The sequence below is a fragment of the Lissotriton vulgaris genome, chromosome 2_1, assembly GCF_964263255.1.
Source record: "Lissotriton vulgaris chromosome 2_1, aLisVul1.2, whole genome shotgun sequence".
NCBI lineage: Eukaryota > Metazoa > Chordata > Amphibia > Caudata > Salamandridae > Lissotriton > Lissotriton vulgaris.
In genome coordinates this window covers 323,707,775-323,726,482 of record NC_141687.1, presented here as the reverse complement: position 1 = coordinate 323,726,482, position 18,708 = coordinate 323,707,775, and the positions used below count along the sequence as shown (strand labels likewise).

Genomic DNA, 18,708 nt, shown 5'->3' with positions numbered 1-18,708 from the left:
TCCGGAAAGCTAGGGTCATGGCTTTAAATATGATCCTTTTGTGGACAAGACGCCAGTGTAATTTCCGCAAATATGGGGAGATGTGTTCTCTGAGTGATATGCCACAGACTAGCCGGGCTGCGGCATTTTGGACCATCTGAAGTGTGTGGCACAGTCCTGTTGTTAGTCCAAGATATAGGCCATCAGCGTAGTCCAGGTGCGATGTAATAAGTGCCTGGACTACAGTTTTCCTGGTATTACTAGGCAGGTAATTGATAATTTTTTTAATCATTTTAATTTTACTAAAATAGGCTGCAGAAACAGTATGGATTTGATTGTGGAACGAGAGACACTTATCCCATCTAACACTCCAATTTCGGACGGACTCTTTTGGATGGGGGGCAGGGCTCAAGTCAACCGGCCACCAGAGGTTCGATTCCAGCGGAGAGGGTTGATTAAAGAAGAGAACCTCAGTCTTTCCTGCGTTAAGGCGCAAGAAATTGTGATCCATCCATTTCCCGATGTCCCTAAGACAGTTTTTTAAAGGGTCAAAGGTAGACAGGGAAGGATCATCAAAAGAAAAAAGCAGCTGAATATCGTCAGCATAAGATGTCATCTTAATACCTGTCTGAGAAATTAATTTGGCCAGGGGTGAAAAATAAACGTTAAAGAGAAGCGGGCTCAACGATGAGCCCTATGGCACACCCCAATTAAGTGGTCGACTGCAAGAAGTAAAAGGATGAGTGTAAACTTGTTGTTTGCGATCAGACAGGAAAGAAGCAATCCAATTAAGGGCCGTGCCCTTGACACCTATGGTTCTGAGACAGTGTCGAATGCTGCTGAAAGATCCAGCAGCACCAACACCTCCCTCGATCCCTGGTCCAGAGTCCACCGCACCAAGTCGGCCATGTCAATCAAGGCTGACTCAGTACTGTAGCCAGGCCGGAAACCATGTTGGGAGTTATGTAACAGACCATTCGATTCACTAAAACTGGCAAGCTGTCGATGAGCCTGCCTTTCGAGAATCTTTGCCGGGGCAGGAAGTAGGGAAATGGGCCTATAATTGCCTGGAATCTAAGGGTCGGCATTGGCCTTCTTTAGAATAGGAACCAGGAGAGCATGGTTACACGCCTCGGGATAGATGCCTGAGCTCAAAGAAGCGTTCCAGATACGATTATGGTGGGGGTTAAGAAGAGCTGCCAAGTTCTCATATTGTTTAGCCGGCCAAGGATCGGTAGGCGATCCTGATTTGCATTTATATAATTCCTGGCGGGAAAGGTCTTCTGGAATTTCAAGGAAATCTGCGAAGACGGGTGTTGTGGTCGCACTATCAGGCGGCTCTTCTGGTACGTCAGGGCCATGGATGGTGGGGAAGGAAGCGTAAATTAAGGCAATTCTTTCTTCAAAGAAATCGGAAAGCTGGGTACAGAGGGACTGAGATACTGGTCGACGATTGAGGGCCAGTGGGTCAGTGAAAGATTTGACCATATTAAAAATCTCTCTAGAGGAATTGCGAGAAGTATTAATTCTATCAGAAAGATAGCTTCTTTTGTGGAATATGATCAATTTACGATACTCTTTAAGAGCAGTCCTGTACTTTAATTTACTATCTGCCAAAAAGGAGTGTCTCCAACTACGTTCCAAAGATTTACAGGCAGATTTTTTTTCTTTCAAATCGTCGGAATACCAGGGGGCCACTGGAGCGGATCTATACGTTTTAATGGGTCGAAGGGGGGCCACCAGGTCCATGGCAGCGGTAACCCATTCATTAAGATGAGAAATGTGCAAGTCCAGGTGAGGGGGCCCCCGGACTGGGGGGTGGGAGGGGGGGTAGGAAGATGTTCATGCAGAAGTTCTGGAGTAATCTTACTCCAATTCCTGCCATAAGCCTTAGCCGGTACAATCGGTCTATCATGGTGGGACATTTGAATGATAAAAGGAATAAAATAATGATCTGACCATACAACGGGACTGGGTTCCCTAACTGAGATGACAGGGAGATTGGAACAAATAAGGTCTAACATGTGTCCGGCTCTATGGGTAGGGAGGGTGACTAGTTGGATCAGGCCACAACCAGCCAATGTCGATAGAAAATTAGTGCCAACAGAACAGGTGGCATCTTCCGCGTGGAGATTCAGGTCTCCCAATAATGTGAAATTGGCATACCGAGTACTGGCTTGAAGAATAAAATCTGTAAAAGTAGATATTTGCGAAGGGCTGGATTTAGGGGGGCGGTATACCAAGAGGCCAAAGCAAGAGATAGATGCAGATAACTTGACACAAAAAGGTGTCACAAAAACTCTCCTGCACCCAGGAGAGTGTAGGGGCAGCAATTCTACTCTCCTGCACCCAGGAGAGGGTAGAGGCAGCGATTCTACTCTCATGCAACCAGGAGAGGGTAGAGGCAGCGATTCTGCTCTCCTGCACCCAAGAGAGAGTAGTGGCAGCGACTCTACTCTCCTGCAACCAGGAGAGAGTAGTGCCAGCAATTCTACTCTACAACACCCAAGAGAGAGTAGTGGCAGCGATTCTACTCTCCTGCACCCGGGAGAGTGTAGGGGCAGCGATTCTACTCTACTGCACCCAGGAGAGAGTTGAGGCAGCGATTCTACTCTCCAGCCCCCAAGAGAGAGTAGTGGCAGCAATTCTACTCTACTGCACCCAGGAGAGAGTTGTGGCAGCGATCCTACTCTACTGCACCCAGGAGAGAGTTGTGGCAGCGATCCTACTCTACTGTACCCAGGAGAGAGTAGTGACAGCGATTCTACGCTCCTGCACCCTGGAGAGAGTAGTGACAGCGATTCTACACTCCTGCACCCACGAGAGAGTAATGACAGCGATTTTACTCTACTGCACCCAGGAGAGGGTTGAGGCAACGATTCTACTCTCCAGCACCCAAGAAAGAGTAGTGGCAGCGATTCTACTTTCCTGCACCCAGAAGAGAGTAGTGGCAGCAACTCTACTCTCCTGCACCCAGGAGAAAGTAGTGCCAGCGACTCTACACTCCTGCACCCAGGAGAGCGTAGTGGCAGTGATTCTACTATACTGCACCCAGGAGAGAGTAGTGACAGCGATTCTACTCTCCTGCACCCAGGAGAGACTTGGGGCAGCGACTCTACTTTATTGCACCCAGGAGAAAGTAGTGCCAGCGACTCTACACTCCTGCACCCAGGAGAGAGTAGTGGCAGCGATTATACTATACTGCACCCAGGAGAGAGTAGTGGCAGTGATTCTACTCTCCTGCACCTAAGAGAGAGTAGTGACAGCGATGGTACTCTCCTGAACCCACAAGAGAGTAGTGGCAGTGATTCTACTCTCCTGCACCTAGGAGAGAGTAGTGACAGCGATGGTACTCTCCTGCACCAGAGACAGAGTAGGGGCAGCGATTCTACTCTACAACACCCAGGAGAGAGTAGGGGCAGCGATTCTACTCTCCGGCACCCAGAAGAGAGTAGGGGCAGTGATTCCACTCTCATGCAAGGTATCTCCCAGAGTTCCAGTTTGTCCTGCTTGCTTTTCAATCTGTATGCTCAAATCCAAGACAAGCCAGTTTTTTGGAGATATCCTTTTTTTCATACACAGATGACTCTTAGTTGATGATTCAACTTGGCCAATAGACTCCAGCTTTTCTATCTTGCATCCATGACTACAGCTGACAGCCAGAAATGGATGGCCTATCATTTCCAATGGTTAAACGCCAACAAGAATGAGCTCCTAGCAGTGATTAAACATAAAGGGCTTGATTTAGAGTTCTGGGGATGGCTACTCTGTCACAAAACTGACAGATATTCCACTTGCTGTATTACAAATTCCATAGGATATAATGTACCTGTAATATGATGGACAGGATATCTATCACGTTTGTGATGGAATAACCCGTCCGTCAAACTCTAAATCAGACCTTAAGATCGCTGGAATGAGCCACTCTGGTAAATCAATATAAGTCTGCCCCCTTTTCTGGCCAAAGATTAAGAGGCAGATCTACAATAACTGGCGCATCCCTGCATATCAGCAGGGATGCAGCAGTTATTTTGTGTGACGGTTGAAACCACTTGCGCCACCATGGATGTGCCGCATTTACAATGCGGCGCACCGTGGCGCAAGTATAGAGAGATGTGTGACATCAGGGCTTTGTATGGATGTTCTTATGCGCCAAGAAACCCAAACAGCAGTAGTCGTTCTTCCATATAAAAATCAATTAACACACATGCTAATTTGTAAAAACGTGTTTTAAAGAAGCAATTCCTCATGCTGAGGGACTTCCTTGCAGACTTGAGTTTGCTTTATTTTTGTTTTATTTATGTATCTATGTCTGTGTTTATTTATCACGTGTGTATTTATGTATGTTTTCATCCATTTCTTTATTTATGTCACAAACTGATGAAAGTAAGCTCTAGCTAGACACAGGACAGGGATGTCACCCATCTTACCACCAGAATAGGCTCCTCTTACCCCGTTTTGAAAGGTCAGCAAGGATTGTTCTTGGCTAATTTTCAGTGGCCCTAGACTGACAACCTTCTGTTGCCACGCACCATTTGTCCTCCCCCCTTTCTGCTTCATCCTTACAGGTGCCCGTGGGCGACCCCTCCCCCTCCCCCCACAGGTGCCAGTAAGCGAAACAGAGAAAACAGACACTCCACCTCGCCAAACACATTCATTTGTCCAACTACCTTTCATTGCATAGCAGTGTTGTTCGCTTAAAATATTTAAATCTGACTTTATGTGTTTGTTTGTAAATATTTATATCTAAATGTAGACACACAAACACACACACACACACACACACACACACACACACACACACACACACACACACACACACACACACATATATTTACATGATACTGTCAGTTTAAATAATTTCAAGCCAACATGTAGAGATATATGTGTGTGGCAGCTCAAAAGCTTTGTACCGATACTATAAAAGCACACGCACGCCACAATCTCACAAACTAGTGTTTTAGTGTGGAAAAATGTTAACCCCTTCGATGTGGGGGATATTCCCACGCTGTGCTGGGGGGAGATGGGCGCGGACAGCGCTCACATGCTCATGACGAGCTGAACTCGTCACGAGGCACGGGGCTCCTGTGCTCATGACGAGCTCAGCTCGTCACAGCCACACCCGTTCCCGTGGAACGCTTAGCACAGCAGGGGAATGCGAGCGTTCCACGGCTCATGACGAGCTGAGCTCGTCATGAGCACCGGAGCGCCGTGGCTCATGACGAGCTCAGCTCGTCATGAGCATTCAAGGGGTTAAAACCCTCCGCGTTTCTGCCAATGGACTTGCTCTCTTGGAACAATAAAACACTAGCATCTGAGATTCTGGAGTGTGGGTGCCTTTGTATTTTCATTGCAAAGGTTTTGATTTGATGTTTTACAAGATTCCTCTGGGCAAATTTACAAAGAAATGCCGCAGTGTGGCGCTGCAAGTAATTTAACAGCGTCACACTGCACCATTAAAAAAAATGCAGGGATATGTTGTATTCACAAGAATACGGCGTACCCCTGTGTTTTCCTTGCACCAGCGCAGAAAAAGCAGCCTAGCGCCAACACAGACACCCTTTCGCGTTGAAGCATTGCAGGGATGATTGTTTATTTGTAGATGGGAAGCCTTCCTGCACATAAACTATAATTAAAGGCGATTTGCTCTTTGTATGTGTGCTGCATAATGAAGTACATATAGGAAGAGCAAAAACGAGGAGGCATAAAAGTATTTCTCCTCGTTGTTCCACTCCAACGCCTGCTTTTCAGTTGCATTCGTTTTTGATGCTGCGTCAGATTTACAGATCCTTTCAAATCTGAGGCAGTATCAAAAAGCAATGATTGTTGCAGTGAAATGCCCAGAGTAACACCCACTGCACGCCCCTTTCACGCAGATATCAGCATGAAAGGGTACGATATTTACAAAGCAGCGTTAGGCCACACAAACTGGCTTAATGCTGCTTTTGTAAATTTTAACCCCTTCGATGCTTGTGACGGAACCATTCCGTCATCAGTCACGGTTGGGCTGTGCTGATGACGGAATAGTTCCGTCACAACCACACCCATTTTCATAGGGGCCCAGCACAGGAGGAAAATATCGCCCGCCGCGATGCGGTTAAGGAGGGCACCAGGCCACAGGAGCATTGTAAAAAATGACGCTCCGCAATGCCCTTGTAAATATGCCCCCCTCGTGTACCATTTTAATGCGCACCAGCTTCGTTGGGCAGTTCCGGCAGTAATGTGAAGAAAACATATATGTGCGTGTATGTATGTATGCATATATATATATGTATATATATATATATATATATATATTACCTACTGGAGATAGCCAGTAGGTATATATAGTTAGGATTTTTTCCCTATGGGATTTCTGAAAATTCTATGTCTAATAACTTTGGCGTTTGTGGACGGAATTGGCTGAAATTTTCAGGAAAATGGCACATTTTGTTTCTGAGCAGCTCCTGGAAATTTGGGGGGGGTCCGTCAAGGGGGGGCCGAGAAAAAAGGGGGGTCCCAAAACGCGTTTTTCCCATGTTAATTTCCATAGGGCGGTTGGACTCACTTTTAGCCCGAACGGCTGAATGGATTTCCACGAAACTTGGCAAAATTGTAGGGACTGTTAGCCCGATGTGCCTTTGCTAGGTCTCAATATATGTGCTTCAGTGAATTTTGAGAAATTAACGTTTAAAACAAGATATATATCTGTAACAGCGCTCCGGGCTGCGCTCCGGTCCGCTTACTTTTCGCGTATCGGAACTTTGCGAAGCGAAGCTGATTGGCTCTCCGGTGTCTGTCAACATTCTAAACAGTCCGGCGCGGCCGGGAAGCTAACCGGGAAGCTAACTGGCAGTGTAACGGGAGTCTGACGAGTAGCTGATTGGCTGTCAACATTGTAAACAGTCCGGAGCGGCCGCCATCTTGTCTCTCGGTAGGATTGAGAGACAAGAGGAGGCCAAAACAAAGGGGGAAATGAAGGAAAGGGGCAAGGTAGACCCCTTCTGACCCCCTAGGATTGATGAGGGGATATTATAGAGCCACGCTGGGCCCAAAAAAAAAATAAAAAAAATTCCGTTTTTTTCGCCGTAGAGACGCGTCTTGGTACGCGAACCGGGCAGCTAACTGGGCAGCTAACCGGCAGTGTAACGGGAGTCTGAGGAGAAGCTGATTGGCTGTTATCATTGTAAACAGTCTGGAGCGGCCGCCATCTTGTCTCTCTGTGGGATCGAGAGACAAGAGGTGGAAAAAAAAAAAGGTGTAAATCAATGAAAGGGGTAAGGCAAACCCCTCCTGAACCCCTAGGATTGATGAGGGGGCTATTAAAGTTCCCTGGGGGGTGAAAAAAAAATTGCGATTTTTCGCGGTAAAGGTGCTTCCTGGTACGTTAACCGGGCAGCTAACCGGCAGCGTAACGGGAGTCCGACATATTGTGTTTTTTGAACGTTTATGATATGTGCACGTGTGGATTTTGTCTAATTAAGGTTAAAAAAATATATATATATCTTTAAGCGTGTTCTGGCGCGCTTACGTTTTGGGTTTGGTTTGCGCTGCAGAGACGATACGTCACGGTTATGCGATGCATCCTGAGGCGTCTCACGGGCTACGTGATACGTCACTTAATAAAGAATATATTTTACAGCTATAGATATTAGCTTTTAAAAAACCAATGAAATTCACAGAAAAAACCATAGGTTATAGACCATATATAGTTAGGAATTTGCATTTACAAAACCTTGAAAATTCACTGAAAAAACCATAGGTTATAGACCATATATAGTTAGGGATTAGCATTTAAAAAACCTTATTTTACTCGCACAAAACCATTGAAATTCCATATATAGTTAGATGCACTAACTATATATCGCGGACCCGCAATCCACTGCTAATGATGTCACATATTACATAATTCATGACATGGTCAGTGACATCACTGATGACATCACTGATGACATCTCAAATGACATCACTGATGACATCACTGATGACATCTCAAATGACATCACTGATGACATCACTGACATCTCATTTGACATTACTGATTACATCACTGATGATATCATTTATGTGATAATACATCTTCAGACTCTAATATAACCTTAGATACACTCAGTGTAAACAGGCACTCACAAACTGTCACACATCCATGGAGTTACCCACACACCTAGTCAGTCATGCAAAGAATCAATCCCACCTCCATTTCCTCAACTATACAGTTATACACACCTTACTTATTCAAACATATACTAACACATATTTACTCTCTTATACAATCCTTGATACAAGTTCACAATGATTCATACAGCCACTCTCACATTCACTGGCTCTTATGTTCAGTTATTTATATATGTCAACTCTCACATGGAGTGTGTTTTACATATGTACTTACTTTAACATGTAGAACTGAGATATCCATTCACTCACCAATATACTCATGCACACAGTCAACTGTCCATACAGCTGTTTCTACATGCACTTTTGAACCCATACACCTAGGGAATCAACTGCTCACACATCTATGCACAGAGTTATACACCTCCCAGCCACCCACACACATACTCAGTCTCCCATACAAATACTTGGGCAACCATTCAATAACCCATATAGTTAATGATATAGCTACTGATTTAAACATGCAGCAGTTTACAGAAGAACATAAATAATGATTGCCAAATTAAGACACTTTAATCACTAACCCATGCACTCAGTGAGACACATTTAATCATTCTCTCATACAGTCAGTCATGCACCTACTAAATCCTTCATCCAGACACTTATACATCCACTCATTCTTCAATATGTAAGACATATTTTAACTTTACAGAAACATACAGTCACTGGGTGTTGTCATCAGTGATGTCATCAGTGATGTCACTGACCATTTCATGAATTATGTAATATGTGACATCATTAGCAGTGGATTGCGGGTCCGCGATATATAGTTAGTGCATCTAACTATATATGGAATTTCAATGGTTTTGTGCGAGTAAAATAAGGTTTTTTAAATGCTAATCCCTAACTATATATGGTCTATAACCTATGGTTTTTTCAGTGAATTTTCAAGGTTTTGTAAATGCAAATTCCTAACTATATATGGTCTATAACCTATGGTTTTTTCTGTGAATATATATATATATATATTTGTATACGTGTGTGTGTGTGAGTGTGTATATATATATTGCTATATATATATATATATACACACACATACATAGCTTTTGTAGATGGCCCCACCAGTTTATCTGTGGCCCAGTGTATCCCCCCTCAAAATTCACTTCTAGAGATGCCACAGTGCATCACCGAGCTGCAGGAATTGTAGTGTGCAAAATAATCAAATTGTGTCTTATTGCCCAAACTGAATGGTGTAAAACACATTGCTTTAGGAACTTTTTGAAAGGTTAGACAATCGCATGCATTTAAATACATCCTTGGATGCCTTTCGCTGTTTCAGAAATATAAATACGTACACTCATTTAAGTACAGAATAAACTACAACCGAGTCAATTGGTTGGCCGCCACGAGGCGCTTTCGCCTCCTGTTTCCACAATAAAATATGTTATGTTTTCCCTAGCTGGCATTCAACAATACATGACTTACCTTGCAAGTGAATACCTGTCAGGGGACCTCTGGAAAAGAAACAGAAGGTCACATATTTAGCATTTTCTGACACATTCCACAGAGGGGGGGTTTGTGATGCAGGATGGGGCCTCACTGATTTTAGTATTCTCTCTGAATGCATTCCTTATGTATGACTGCGCTGAGGTTATGCATTACCAGCCCATACATGAAGTAGGCATTTTCTATCTCAAGTGGGCTCGCTGACAGATTTTCCCCTGAAGATAGACTTCTACAAATTCTTGTACAAAAGGCTTAATGTGTTTACATAGGGAGAGATGGCATCAAATGGAAACTGGCTCTTCAAAGGAGGAGACGCTATTTAATCAAGCATTTGCAATGCAATAGGTCTCGCATTAGGAACATTTGAGCTTTTGGTATTGTAAATGACACATTTTTTATTAAGTTTTGGTTTTGAAAATAGCGAAATTAATAGCTTTGTCATTTTCAATGCCAATAGTTTTAACTTTCGCAAATGTGACACCTATAGCATTTATAATGCAATATGTGTTGTATTTACGTGACTTAGATGTATTGATATTACAAATAGCAATGGCTTTTAAGTTTCTAATAATGAATTCTTAAATAAAAGTTATTGTAATTTATAATGGCAATAGCTTAAACTTTTGCGAAGATTATGTTCAGTGTATTTTATTGTGACGAAAATCCAAGAACAGAGGTGAAATATTAACATCTTTTTGTGACATTTGCAATAAATGAGAGAACATATTTAAAGCAGTTATTGTTGAATGGTTGCACAGATTGATGTTGTGGTGGCGCTGAGTGATGTTGTGGTGGCGACAAGTGATGCTGTGGCGTTCAGTGATGCTGTGGTAGCGCATAGTGATGTTGCGGTGCCCCTGAGTGATGCTGTGGAGGTGCTGAGTGATCTGGGGTTTATTTTCAAGCCCCTTGCGCCACCCTTACTTCACTTTTCCCATGTTAAAAATAAGCAAAAGTGGTGCAAGTGGCATGTAAATCTGCCCCTCCATGTTTACAAATTGGGGCAGTTTTAAACTTGTAAATCCATTCAGTGTTTTTCAAGGTATGGAAGCGGGCATGGCAACAGTAGAAATTGACACAGCAGACCATAAAACAGGCGCACAACCAGCCAATAAAACGGCCCACACACTGACCTGTCAGACCAGCCTATTAGACACTGCCTGATTGCCCTATAAGCCAATCCGACCTCTTGTGTATGCATGTATGTGTTTATGTGGGTGTTATGTGTATGTGTGTGTGCCGCTGTATGTGTCCATGGTTATGTGTCAGAATAATGTAGTCTGATAACCATGGACACATAAAGCGGCACACACCTTAATTGCAAAAATACAGCATGATAAGCAGGGAGGGCTGTAAAGGGGATTGTAGAAGACCTATGTAATGCCTCGAGTCAAGCCGCCAGCTTACGAATATTTTTTAATGTAATTTTTAAAGCCCGGAAAGAGGAAGAGTCCGAACAGGCATTCGCCTTTTGGAAGGTTGGGTTCCTCAGGGTGTAAGGGGGTTTGGGGGTCACAAGGGGTTAGGGAGGGATGGGGGCAGGGGGGTGGGGGAGTGGTGGGGCACAGGGTGGTAGAAAAAATGTTGAAAAATACTCCCCATCTCACTGGCCATCTAGACCAAATTGTAAGTGTTACCGGCTAATCAGGGAATACATTGTGGAAAGACAAAATGAAGGGGGGCCGAAATATTCAATTTATTACTTGGAATATAAATGTCTTGAGAGCTCCAAGAAGACAAAGATTGATTTTTAAATACCTAGAGATGTTACCAGTTCAGTTAAACCAAATAGAGTTCAAGAGTATTTTCTCTAAACTCCCGTGCATACAATGCTTTTGCCACTCCCAACAATCAATCAACTGCCGTGGTGTGGCAATCCTGGTTAAGAAGGGATTTACCTGTAAAATTAATTCGGTTCAAACAGACCAATCAGGAAGATGGATAATCGCCCAGTTGGATTTTGAAGGGGAAAAGCTGACTTACGCCTCCTTTTATGGCCCCAACGTGGACGATCCCTCTTTCCAAGTTAAGCTACAAGATAACCTCATTGCAGCATACCCCCCTTTAATAGTGGGAGGTGATTTCAATGTCTGACTCCAATCTGAGTCATGCTATCGGGTCCCAAAGGGTCTTGGAAAATCTCCTACTAAACATCAATTTGATGGACGTATGGAGAGCTATGATGTGTAGTACACAGGGTTTCACTGTTCATAGTAAAAAGTATCATCACTCTGCTAGGATAGATTATGTCCTGATTAATAAAGAGGTCCTAGATAATATTCTCAGTATCTCTATATCACCAAGTCATCTTTCAGACCACGCTCCTCTGCTCCTCCTATATTCCATGAGTAGTTCATGTCCGCAATCAAGATGGACTTTGAATAGAGCATTTTTGTCAGACTCGGGATTATTCAGGCAATCAAAGAGGCCTCCCTCGAATTTTTTACTATCAATTTAGGCTCCATCTCAATAGATCATGTTTGGGATGCATATAAAGCCAATTTGAGAGGGGTATTGGGCAGTCTAATAAGAACTAAAAAAAAAAAAAGACTATTGAATTACAGTCCTGGAGTCGAATATCTGCTCTTAAAAAAAAGGAATCTTATTAACCAAGAGAATACTAGGGATTTGGAAGAGTTAGAGAAGGAACTCGAGGAAACCAGGCAGTACCTTAGGATCTTCGTAGATGAGAAATGTAAGGCACAGTGGCAAGAATGGAACATGGAGAACTTTGAATACGGGGAAAGAGCTGGGCCATTATTGGCCTGGAAAGCGAGGTTGGACCGGGCAAAAAATGATATAAACAACCTTATCATTGATAGAGAGGGTACTAAATCAAGGAAGCATGCAGAAATGCAGGAATGTCTTCGGTCCCTCTTTTCAACCCTGTTTAAAGAGAACATAACTCCTTCTCCAGAGGCGATTGGCTCATGGTTAAGGGATAAGTCCCTACCTTTGTTAACTGAATCTGCTAAAGAATTGTTAGAAGCTCCCATATTTCTTGAGGAGATAGGGGACCAAATAAAAAGGGCAACAAATAAAAAAGCTGCCGGTCTTGACTCTCTCCCCAATGAAAATTATGAATTGTTATCAGAGGAGCTTTTACCTATTCTTCATACTCTTTTCAACTCAGTCTACAGCACTACCGGGGTGGTCCCAAGATCATGGAAAGAGGCCAAAAAAGTTTTAATATTGAAGCTAGGGAAAGACCCCCTGATGGCATATTTCTGCCGACCAATCTCCCTGCTGAATGCCGATTATAAGATCTTCATGGGCTTTCAGGCAGGGAGGTTGGCAACATTGGCACCTAGTCTAATAGACACCGATCAGAAATGCTTCATGGTAGGGAGATCTATTGAGGAGCAAACCCAAATTCTGATTGGGAATATCGACTTGGCAGAAGTTAGGGGCGACCACTTAGCGGTAGTGGCCTTAGATGCTGCTAAGGCTTTTGATCGGGTGTGATGGATATATCTATGGGGGGTGTTAGAGACTGCAGGCATGGGGCCAATATTTGTGCAGACCCTAAAAGAAATGTTATGCTGGGGCTTCTGCGAAAATCTTGTTAAATGGTTCCCTGATTCCAAGCTTTGAAATACAGAGAGGAACAAGGCAGGGATGCCCCTTATCCCCGCTGTTATTTAATATCTATATTGAACCCCTGGCGCAGATGATCAGGCTGGATAACGTTATTAGACCATTTGAATCACAAGATTATCATTGTAAAATTGCACTCTACTCCGATGATGTTATTATCTACACTAGTGACCCCAACATTGCCATCCCTTGGCTCCAAATATTGTTAAAGGAGTTTGGCTCATTGTCAGGATATCTTGCTAATTCAGCCAAAACCGAAATTATGTGCTGGAATACAACTTACAGGGGAGGCTCAGAAAGCGGGGAGTTTAGGTAATTCTGGATAATAATGGTGAAGGACCTGAAGAAAATCCCCCTCTTAAATTTGGTTAAAATTGAAAAGACATAGATTATCTCTTTGCTAGGTGGACAAATCTCCCAATGACGATTTACGGAAGGGTAAATCTGGTAAAGATGTCGGGCCTACCTAAACTGACATATCTTTTCAATGCGGTCCCTCTCACCTTTCCCCAGAAAATAATTAGCAAAATCCAGGGTAAAATTGGAAGCTTTATATTGGGGCAGAAAAGAGCAAGATTATCCTGGAAGAAACTAAGAAGAAAGCTCTTAAAGGGCGGCCTGGTCCTACCAGATATTAACTGGTACCTAATAGCTTTTCAATTTAAGGGCATTAGGATGTTGCTAACGACACCAGTGGAGACTAAGTGGGGTAAGCTTCTGGGGAAATGGTTTCAGCAGAGTGGGACAATGGGCAAGGTGGGTTCCTGTATAAATTTGGGGCTCCCAGATCTTTTAAACGTGTACGCCTCAAGGTTTTGAAATCTGCTTTATCAACTTGGTATAAAATGAGACAAATCTGGGGTATAGGCTATTTTTCTGATTTTGCCCCCATTTGGGATTCACCAGGGACCCCAGCCTGCTTGAATGACCGCCTAGCGGCTCCCACAAGGAGTGCTGGCTTTGGGAGATGGTCGGACCTGGTGGATTCAGAAGGGGTACGCTCCTGGGAACTGTTAGTAGTTAAAATCGGCTCCACCTTTTCAAGGTTTAAGTACATCCAGCTAAGATCATGGTACGAGGCGGAAGCTGGCGAAATTAGAGGGAACTGGGATCTTGAGCAGTAACTTCAAGACCCGCAACCAAAGAAAAAATAAATATCTCTTTGGTATGCAAGAATGCTTGAAGCTTCCCAATCATCGGTGTGGAACTCCCTTCCTCATGCCCACCCCATAGAAGAACAATTTGAATTCTCTCTAGGCTAAAAAAGAATCACTTCTTTGTGCTAAACAGACTTTATTTTACCCCGGCTAGAATCGCCAAGTTTGCCCCGGTATCGGTTCCACAATGTCCAAGATGCAAAAATGATAAAGCCGAGGATATCCATATATCCATGTGCTTTTTAAATGCATAGAATTAAGTCTATTCTGGAAGAATGTGGGGAAGATCATGACAGCTATTTTTGGAATAGATTTGGGAATTGATGTTAATCTCGTCATTTTTTGTTCAAACGACTTTACAAGGGAGGTGCTGTTGCAGTTAGATAGGGGATTATTGCTTTATCCTATTATTCTAGCCAGGAGGGAGATCTGCTTAAGGTGGAAAGACCCGATCCCCCTCAACAGAGAAATCTGGATAAAAGCTGCGTTGAATATGACACGTCTAGACCAGGGAAGCAGGATAGGAACACATGATAACATCTGGTCTCCCCTTTTAGCTTGGGGACGCCGCCTGCACTTGAAAAACTGTTAGATCTATGGTGGTCGAATCCTGGTCCAATGATTACACCTGACCTCAATCATGTGAGGAAGGCCATGGGGCCTAGATCTATGCAGTGAGCCGAAGGGCGCCAGGTCCATATAAACCGGCTTGTAAAAACTGTCTTGGTCTAAGGTGAGATGAGGACAAAAAAAATATAATAATAATAATGTAGTCAGAAATCCTGTCTGACCTAAAGACATAAACACTGTGTCTAAAGTTGGTTACAAAAAAGCCCCACTGGGTATAGATATATTTTATACTCTAATTCCAATGGGGTGATATTTTTGTAGAAGATATTTAGGACACCCAAGTGGGGCCAACTTCCAAATGTCCCAGGGGGCCGAAGCAAAGAGGGTCAACCTTGGATTTCACCGGAAGTGATGTCACATGTAGGGCGTGAGAAAAACCATTGGACCATTTAAAAAAGGAGTTTATGCTCTTTATTTTCAATAAAAAATTACTGAAATAAAAAAAAAAGCAATACACCAAAGACCTTTTTTTAAAATGCAGATTCATATAGCACGAACTCGACCCGACGGTATTGGAGCGCTGTACATTAGCACCGGTTACGTTACACAAGGACACAATTTGGCACGGAGAAATTAAGTGATTTGCCCACAATCACAGGATGTGGACGTCATGCGACCCCGAGGTTTGAACCTTAGTTTCCAGCACCAAAGTCGGCTATATGGCCGAAGGACCACATCCTCTCTCTTTCAACACGAATACACAAAAATATGGCCAACTGAAGCTCTAACCTGTTGTCGTGAAGTACTTCTATTTCACAACTCCGTCATTTATTTGCAGCACGCATTTTAGGGTGACCAGACGTGTCGGATTTACCCCGGCAGTCCCGGTGTCCTGACGCCTCCCATAAATTTAAATACAGGTCCAAAGACATGGTCTAGTCATCCTGAAAAGCAGAGTAAAGATAAAAGGTATGAGCTCCTGTCAGAGGCGCATCCAAAATCTGAATCCTTTAATTATTCCTCTTAATTAGTTTTGTTCCCTCTGGCAGCACAGAAGCAGTTCCTCTGTAGCTCCCACCAGAAAGAGAACGTGCGGAGGACGGCAGGAGGGCGGCGCAGGGTGGAGGTACTGCCATAGTTCTGTACATGTATGCTGTTATACGCAGAAGCCAGTTGACTTGGGAACCTGGCAGCCCCCTGCTTAAATCCACGGATATTCGTGTAAGTTGGGAAGCCAGGAGTGCAGTTGAAGGACGCCAACCCCGCCACATAAGACTGCCTGAATACAAACCACTCCATAAAGCCGGAGCCGGCAATAAGTGTTGACACCAGAGGCGCAACTAGAGCCAAATTTCGGGGGGGGGGGGGCTAAGAAAAAATTTCGGGGGGGGGGGCTGAACCTTTAATCAGTAGGCAGAGTGGGGCTGCAGGGGCTCTTAGAAGGGGTGCAAGGCCTAATTAACATTCAAATGGTCTTTTAAAGACCTGTGAAATGTTCGGGTGCGGCTCTGTGTGTGCCCGGGATCTGTCTCATCCCGGGCTGCCACACACGACGGGGGGGGCTGAAGCCCGGTGAGTTCAATGGGTGTTGCGCGCCTGGTTGACACAATAGCGGGAGCAGTTTGAACATCATTTTTTGCGATGGCAGAAGCAGTGGAGTTGGCAGCAAGAGTCAAGGCTGCAGCCTGCAGAGACACTGTTTTCTTCCGAAATGAACCTGAGAGAAGAACCTACCACTCAGGGAGACAGCAGTATGCAAGGGGGGGGGGGGGCGCTGCTAAGTAAATATAGGAGACTGTAAAAGTTAACTAGGGCTGACATTTCTATATGGCGGGGTGCTGTTTGTCTGAAAAAATATATAGAGGTCGGAAGGATCTCCCGATGGCGAGTGGTGATGCGAGTGGTGTGCACACGCGTCACCGCAAATGCTACTTTGCCGGCAATGAGCTTACTATAAAGCGCATGTGCGCGTTCTAGCAAGCTCATTGCCGGCAAAGTAGCATTTCTGAGAGCCCCAAAATGTCTCGGCCGAGATCAGCGCATGCGCTGGAACAGGCCGAGACCTAAAAATGTAAAAATACGCCCTGTAGGCATAGAAAAAGACACAACACCTCAGCATATGGTGCCATCAACTGGTATTAACCTTTTAGCTGCTATGTTATTAAGAAAGAGGTCTTTTTTAAATAAATACATTAATGTTTCAGCGAGAGTGCAGAGCCTTCAAAAAGTGCGGGCCGTGAGTATTAATGAGTCATCTGATCCCCGTTCCCCTTCTGATGGGCATGGTGTTCTTGCCAGTCCCACATTCAGGGATTCCCCTTTTGTTGGGGTGTGCTTGTGCACCACAGGGAAGGTGTTTCTAAAGAATACTTTGGTGTCTCAGGTATTGGGGAATCTTCAAGATTCCCCTGCCGTGTTTCATGGGAGTGTTGGGATGAAGGAATCCCAGAGATGCCCCATGGCAATGGGAAGTTTGCAACTGCCACTACACTCTTTCTTTATGCTTTTTACCACTTGCATTATGGGTGTTAGAATCCTCAGTCATGTCAATAAAACCGGTTGAACTAAAGAACTGGTTTACATTGTGTTCTTCCTGGCATGAAGTGATCTGCCAAGCACAATTTCCCGTCTAGTCCTCCATCCCAGTGGATTCTCAAAGATGCGATCTGTCCTCACATATCACACCCCCTTTTGCTTTTCCATTATTCCCTGACCATGGCGTTCTATGCAGCCCAGAGGCCTTGAGACAATGGAGCATCCTTTGATACTGTAAGGAGCGCCTTTACCCTGTTCAGCTCCCGCAGCCTTCTGATCTCAGCCTGCAGCTCTGCAATCTGCTCCTCTGCCGCCTTCTGCAGCTCATAGCGGGACTGCTTCTCCTGCAGGAAGGACATATTGTGTGAAGAGAAGAGGACAGCATGACAGCTAACAACATTTCATACAGCATTGTTTGTGTGTGTACAGTACACCTTGTGGCCAGCCACACATCCTGCCCCATCGTTTCCACGGGGCTGGTGCTAAATTAAGCTGCCTAGCGCCAATGCAGGCACACTTTGACCATAGTGCAAGGGTGCATGCATTGGGGCAATGATCGTTTATGTGCAGGAAGGCGTCCCTTCCTGCACATAAACAATCTCAAATAGCGATGTGTAACTCCTATGTGGGCTGCATTGTGCAGCACACAGAATTTGCAAATTGTAATTTTTTTTAATGATTGTTTATATGCAGGAAGGGACACCTTTTGGCACATAATCAATTATTCATGGCGTTTTGCTCTTTCTATATGTGTGCTGCACAATGCAGCACACTTAGAAACAGCAAAAATGAGCAGAAATTAAGCATTTCTCCTCGTTTTGCCATGTTAAGACCAGGTTTTCCCTGGTCGTACTTTTGGCGTTGCCACATATTTACACCACCCTTGTAAATATGGGGCAGTGTCAAAATCAATGGGTGTTGCAGCGGAACACCCACTGCAACACTTAGCTTCTTATTCCATTCAAAACTTTGTTGCCAACGAAAGCACAGAAATTTCCAGGGAGGCGGTCTGAGGCTTACAGAAATATTGCTGTGGGTGGAACGAATTGCACATAGCATTGTTCAAGGCCGAGAAGGACGATTAAATACCAGGGCAGGACTGGGAACCCAAAGCAGCCCTGACAATTTTTTTTACACCAGGCCCGCCCAAGGTGCATAGCGAGTCTGACCTCTACAAATGGGCTTGGGGGTTTTCCCCAAAGAACATATTGGGTAAAAGTTTTTCATTCTACAACGCATTTTTCATTAGATATTCAATTGTATTATTTATAAA

The 18,708-nt window shown here is 44.2% G+C and overlaps 1 protein-coding gene across 1 annotated transcript in view; it reads right to left on the bottom strand.

The window, feature by feature from the left end:
• The window catches only part of LOC147730267 (uncharacterized), a 545,933-nt gene that overhangs the window by 56,681 nt on the left and 470,544 nt on the right, over positions 1-18,708 (bottom strand). Inside the window, exons 14-15 of the mRNA XM_086954056.1 lie at positions 17,687-17,779; positions 9,556-9,584 (exon numbers count right to left, since the gene is read on the bottom strand). Of these exons, the coding sequence (XP_086810182.1) occupies positions 9,556-9,584; positions 17,687-17,779 (122 nt within the window). The remainder of the gene's footprint in view (positions 1-9,555; positions 9,585-17,686; positions 17,780-18,708) is intronic.